Below are 6000 nucleotides of genomic sequence, written 5' to 3'. Positions count from 1 at the left end.
CAAGAGTTTAGCAATCTGTACCCAGGTTACAAGTAAATTCTGCTCCTCAATTATGTTGATTATACTCTCTATAGTACCACTCCTGAATGGGGGTGGAGCTGAGGTTGCTTCTGGGGCTAGGGATGAGTCGGCTGAGGTCCAGGGATTGAATATAGCTAACATCTGCCCCATTTCAGCTATAAGAGATTCCTGGTTTAGCCCTTAACAAGTTAAGTTCCTTATTTATCTATTAGCACGCTCACTTAATCTTTAACAAAGTTTCCTCGTTACTCACGGTTCTGGGTCAGAGAGACTGAGATCTAGATTGGAAGCTTTTCCACTGGAATCAGGACCGTGTCTGTCCCTGTTCGGGCGCCAAATTGCGAAGGTCTGGTCTAGCTCCTCTTGTCAGGATAAGCAAAAGTCCTTGCCCCACGTTGGGCGCCAATTTGTAACGAGCTGTCGTCTCCAGAAGCTGCTGGATCGCTCTCTGGGAAGAGATCTGCTGTGTCTTCTACTCAAATCTCTCCGACAGATTCTTCTTCCTGTAGAGAACCATTGTCTCCAGGCAGTTGCTGTTAACTCTTGTCCTTAGAAGTGACTTCCCTTCCTGCAGAGAGCCCCGTCAGGCCTGATGTAATGCAGAGAGTCTTCTTCTTGAATCCTGGCTCTGAATCTCCTCCAGCTCTTATCCTTCTCCAGGCCGATCTGCTCTCTGCGCCCAGTGCTGTCTCTTTTTATCCTCCCAGAGAATGGGCGTGGGATAATGCAAGGGCTTCTGGGAAGAACCACCCCAGCCAATGAGCTTGCCCCCTCTATCAAGTCAACCTGAGTTCTCACCTTGTAATTGTCCAGAAAACCTGAATTCTCACCTTGTCACCATCCAGACAACCTCAGTTCTCACCTAGTAATCCCAACAATAGTCAATAGAAATTGTTAATGCAATTCAATTACGTCATACCTTGCTGTTTCTAGCTTGATTATATGTAATCATTGTATCCTAAATGCTTGGCCAAATAAGTATTTAGCCTGGTCATCTGTCTGCTACTGGACAACTAATAGAGATCTGTAAGAACAAAACTGACTTCTAACACCTGTTGGTTTATCTAGTTAACCTGAGATTCTCAATTCTTTTCTCAGGGCAACTCCTGCCTCCAGATACTCAGAAAAGAAGCAGAGGTGACCTTTTAATGCAAATCTCTTCTAGACTTAAGCCTTAGAAGACCCCAGTCTCTGCCCTGAATTCGAGCAGGAGGAACTGCCTTCTCACCACTACAGAACACCACAAGGGTTCACCTGGCCCCCCAGCGTCCTGCTCCCTGGTGGGAATTTGAGGCCTGGCCCTGTTTCCCTTTTATCTCACCGGTAAGCTGGGTAGGCTACGCTGATACTTTTCATCCCTCCTAGAGAAACTAGGAAAGAAAAGATTCAGGATTTTTGCTTATTGAATAACCAACACTCTTCAAGAAAAACAGCAGTTTTTCCAACATTTCCAAGAGCTTAAACCGCATTCTTATCTTGATCTGCAGCTCTGACAACTGGGGGTACATACCCCTATCCCTGGACCCTGCCTTACAGAAGAGCAGTGGTTCATTAAATCTACTAGATATCAAGGCCTCTTGCCTTCCCTGACTTCTGAGTCCACACCCTTTAATTCCAACCCCAGGAGAAATTAGTTTTCCTGGAAATCAAGGGTGAAAGAGCTAGGCTACAAATAATCTTTTCTCAGCATTTTCTCCTATTTCTCTTTGATAGTTAGATGGGCTATCAGACAAGCAGCCCTCACACTTCATGAAGCCTCACTTCCTGGCATGGAACCCCAAATCTCTACGACCCTTGTCAGCTCGAAGCAGTTAAGAGGAGATCAATGCACTTTTTCCCACATGCATCTGGAGGTGATGGTTTGAGGGGAGAACAAGACGAGGGGACCCCGCTACTCTGAAGATCTTTAGAGAAAATCTTCAACTTTGCCTTAAATGAAGGACACTGCCCCAAATTTTCTTTTTTCATAAATGAATTTAAGTCTCAACTGTTTAAGGGGGGAACTGATGGGGATTGAGGCCCCTAAGATTCCTTTCTAATTGCCCAACCCAGGCTGACCTTGATTCACAAATCCTGGTCAAAGGCACCCTTTGAATATCCGGGCCCAGCCCCACTATCAGCTCAGCTTCCCCCAGGCCTCACCTGATCTGAGCTAACTGAAAAGCCCACTGAGAACTTAAGGGTACCGCCCATCATCTTTTGAGTATAAAAGAGGTGAGCCAGAACACCCTCTTTGCAGGAGCCCTCCCAGCCAACACATGGTATCTTTCCAGCCATGTAAGGGTTCCTGCCCGCCCAGCGGCCACCTCTGGCCCTGGCGTCTTTCTAACTGAGCTTTACTTCTATAATAAACTTCTACAATAAACTTTTTATTTATCAATCTAGGTTTTTGGGCCTGTAAATTCATTTACAGGGGACACTGCGCCCCATGGGATTATCTTATTATCTATGCGCCGAGAAATGGGGTTCCCCCTTTCCTTTCCCTCATTAAAAGGAAAATTAAAAGGGAGGAAAAAAGAAAATCAAAGAACCAGAATCTAATTGGAGAATAAACATGGTGTAGTCTATGACTATAATGGAGTTTCCATCATAAGAGATAATTTCAAAAATTCCTTACAATTAGGTGAGCATATCACTTAGTACAAGAATATTACAAGGATACCAATATTTGTAAGAAAAGCAAGAGAGTTAAGAACACTGATTAATGTAATGACTGAACACATCTCCAGAGGATCTATGAAGCACGTTACTAAATTCCAAGGTAGAGAGATATATTTTTGGACTTGGCAACCATCTAGATTCATTTGATTTAACTATGCTTATGCTCCCAAGACTTTTTTTCTTTCGTTCTTAGTTTTTGATGGGAGAGTGGGCAGTATTTGCAATAGTGATACCAAAAAAAGGGTCATTTTGCCATTCTTTTAATGCATAGAAGTAACAGAAGGTAGTTCAGAAGGAAGCAAAGAGGGACAATTTTGAAAATAGCATGTAGAATTTATTACATAATTGTATTTTTAAAGGAAGAGATATGAAATGGAGATTCATGGTTTCATATAGAATTATTTTTTTGCATTCAGTTATTGAAAGAAAAACATTTTATATTTCAGAATTTTAAAAATTTCTTTCAAAAAAAAACCTTGATGAATTATGAACTATAATGAGGAAATTATTCTTAAATATATAGCTTGCCAAACAAATTCCAACAGCCACACCAGATCTTGTTATTTTCATCTTCAAGCTTATGTCCTTGGCAATGGAATATAATTCAACTGGTTTTAAATTATATATTAAACAAATCACTGAGGAAAAATTCATTCAGAAGTTTCAAAAACTTCTCATACAATATATTTCAAAATCAAACATACTTGAGAAAAATTTTAAAAATCAAAATCAATTTATCATATGTTAATTATTAAGTTCCCTATTAATAGACAGCTAAATGGTACAATGGATAAGAGTACTGAGTCTAGATTCAGGAAGATCTGAGTTCAAATCCAACCTCAGATACTGAGCAGCTGTGTGACTTTGAGCAGGTCATTTAACTGCCTTAGAGTTGTAAATCGGGGATAACCATTGTGCCTGCCTAAAGTGCTTAGCATAAAGCCTGCAACATTGTTGTTGTTTGTCCTTTGTTGTCAAAGAGAACCAATGATATCACAAGTAACATCTTGTGCATGAATTGAAAATTAGATCTGAGTGAAGCACAAAGTTGTTGCTTTATTCTTCAAGAGTCCTCGAAATCTGATGGCAAGACAAAAGTCAAGATGACTGGGAATGGTCCATGATCAGCGGATGATCTTGGTATCTATGCCAGCTGACCAAGTTGTAAGAGTTCCATGGCACCTTCTTCAGCTGCCTTCATGACCACTGGAACAAACTGTTCTCATTCACTATTCTGTAGGAGGGAAGTCTTCATATCCTTGAAGAAGGCACCCCCCCCCAACTCACTAAGTCAATGCTGCCCAATCTGGCTTCGCCCATCTGCCTAGATGACTCATCAGGATGTGGCTACCTCGCACAGCTTCTTGGAGCCATAAGTGACCCAAAGGTGGATGAGCAGCTCTGAAGGATCAGCAAGCCCTCATACTAGAGGTGTTTGTCCTCCACTGAACAGCCCACACACTCCCTTGGCACATAGGAGATATTTAATATATCTACAGATACCTGTTTCCTTTTTTCCCATTTCCCCCTAAGTCCTGTGCTGAGTACTAGGTATATAAGACAAAAGTAGGGAAGAGTCCCTTTCTTTGAGGAACTTACAATCTTTCTAATAGGAAAGATAATAAGTATTCATAAAATATTCACAGATAATAAATATAAAATGAATACAAGTGAGATCACAAAATAAGGAAAAGGACCCACAAGTGCAAAAATGTTTGTAGCAGCTCTTTTTGTGATAGCAAAGAATGGGAAAAGGAGTGACTGCCCATCAATCAGGGAATGGCTAAATAAGTTGTGATATATGAATATAATGGAATATTATTGTCTATAAAAATGATGAGAAGGCTAATTTTAGGAAAGTCTGGAAAGACTTACATGAACTGATGCTAATCGAAGCAAACAGAATGAGGAATACATTGCACACAGTAACAGCAAGATTGTATGATGATCAACTATGACAGTGCTTTCTCAGCAATTCAATTGAAACAAGGCAAAAAACTTTAGATGGAAAAAGCCATCTGCATACAGAGAGAAACTATGGAGACTAACTGTAGATCAAAACATATACTACTGTCACCTTTTTCTTCCTTTTGTTCTTTTTTGTGGTTTTGCCCTTCTGTTCTGATTTTTCTTCCCCAACATTACTCATATGGAATGTACACAAATACAGTAAAAAAAAAAAGTATTATTTAAGTGTAAAATTTTTTTTTTAATGAATACAAAATAGTTTGGGTAAAGGGAGCACTAATGGCTGAAGAATCAGAAAATAACTTTATATGGAAGATGAGGCACTTGAGGAGAATCTTAAAAAATGAAAATTTATTCACAGAGTGTGTTAGACTTTATCTAAACTTTATAAATGTTTTCCATCCTCAAAAGTGTCCACCTTCCTATTATCAAGCCCTCCAAAAATCCACACAGATAATGGTTTATGTATAAATTATTTTATTTAGAAATTGCACATACTCACAAGGATTTCTCCTTAAAAACATATTATGACTTAAGAAAATGTTAATAGAGAAAAATAGTTTTGGAAACTATTTTACACTAAAACAAAGATTTCAAAACAAATATTACCAGCAATTCTTTTATTTACACATACTTCATAAAACAGCAACTTTTTTTTTTAAAAAGTATCAGCTCCTGATGAGTCTGCATCTCCCTGTATTGTACTGATACTCTGAGAGTGAGAGTGGTCATCTACATTCACTGAAGGCAAGGTCACAGACATCCTGGCAAGTGTGGCCTGTGACATTAAACATGATACTGCTTCCCCTCCTGCAACAAAGAGAAATTCCATTCAGCTCAACAAGTATTTACTAAAATGACTATTTCTTTGGCTAGATGTCCTGGTAGGTACAAAAGATTATGGCCTGCTCTCTGATCTCAAACTACTTACAAACTCATCTAAAGACAAAATATACATCAAACAACCAGAGGGAAACAAAATTAGCAATAGCCAAAATGTGAACCAAAGAAAATAGATGCAATAGGGATTTAATTTAAGTAATTAATTTAAGAGCAATTTCAACAGCATTAATATAATGTTTTGTAATAAAAAACACACAGAAAAAAGACTTACAAATGGCATTCAGTCAGGTAGCACAAGACACAACTACTTGTGTGTGGACTTGTGTCCTTCACTGACTTTGTTATTAAATATTAACAAAAAGTAGCATCAGACTTACCTTTTTAATTACCATGCGTGTTTTGCATATGGCAATATTAAAACTAGTTTCATTAAACTAAAAATAGTTTGAGAAGGGGGTATAGCACAAAGTATGCTTAAGATTTGTGTTCAAATTCCAACTTTAACAC

The 6000-nt window shown here is 38.9% G+C and overlaps 1 protein-coding gene across 5 annotated transcripts in view; it reads right to left on the bottom strand.

Moving 5' to 3' along the window:
* Positions 1-5255: 5255 nt before the first annotated feature.
* The window catches only part of KIAA0586 (KIAA0586 ortholog), a 147681-nt gene continuing 146936 nt past the window's right edge, over positions 5256-6000 (bottom strand). For all 5 annotated transcript variants that reach the window (XM_074290227.1, XM_074290226.1, XM_074290223.1 and 2 more), the window contains exon 32: positions 5256-5460. In XM_074290227.1, coding sequence (XP_074146328.1) covers positions 5309-5460 — 152 coding nt within the window. In that variant the 3' untranslated portion in view covers positions 5256-5308. The remainder of the gene's footprint in view (positions 5461-6000) is intronic.

Source organism: Sminthopsis crassicaudata, chromosome 2 (genome assembly GCF_048593235.1).
Source record: "Sminthopsis crassicaudata isolate SCR6 chromosome 2, ASM4859323v1, whole genome shotgun sequence".
Classification (NCBI taxonomy): Eukaryota; Metazoa; Chordata; class Mammalia; order Dasyuromorphia; family Dasyuridae; genus Sminthopsis; species Sminthopsis crassicaudata.
The sequence above is the reverse complement of the archived record's forward strand: the minus strand, read 5'-3'. Positions and strand labels throughout refer to the sequence as shown.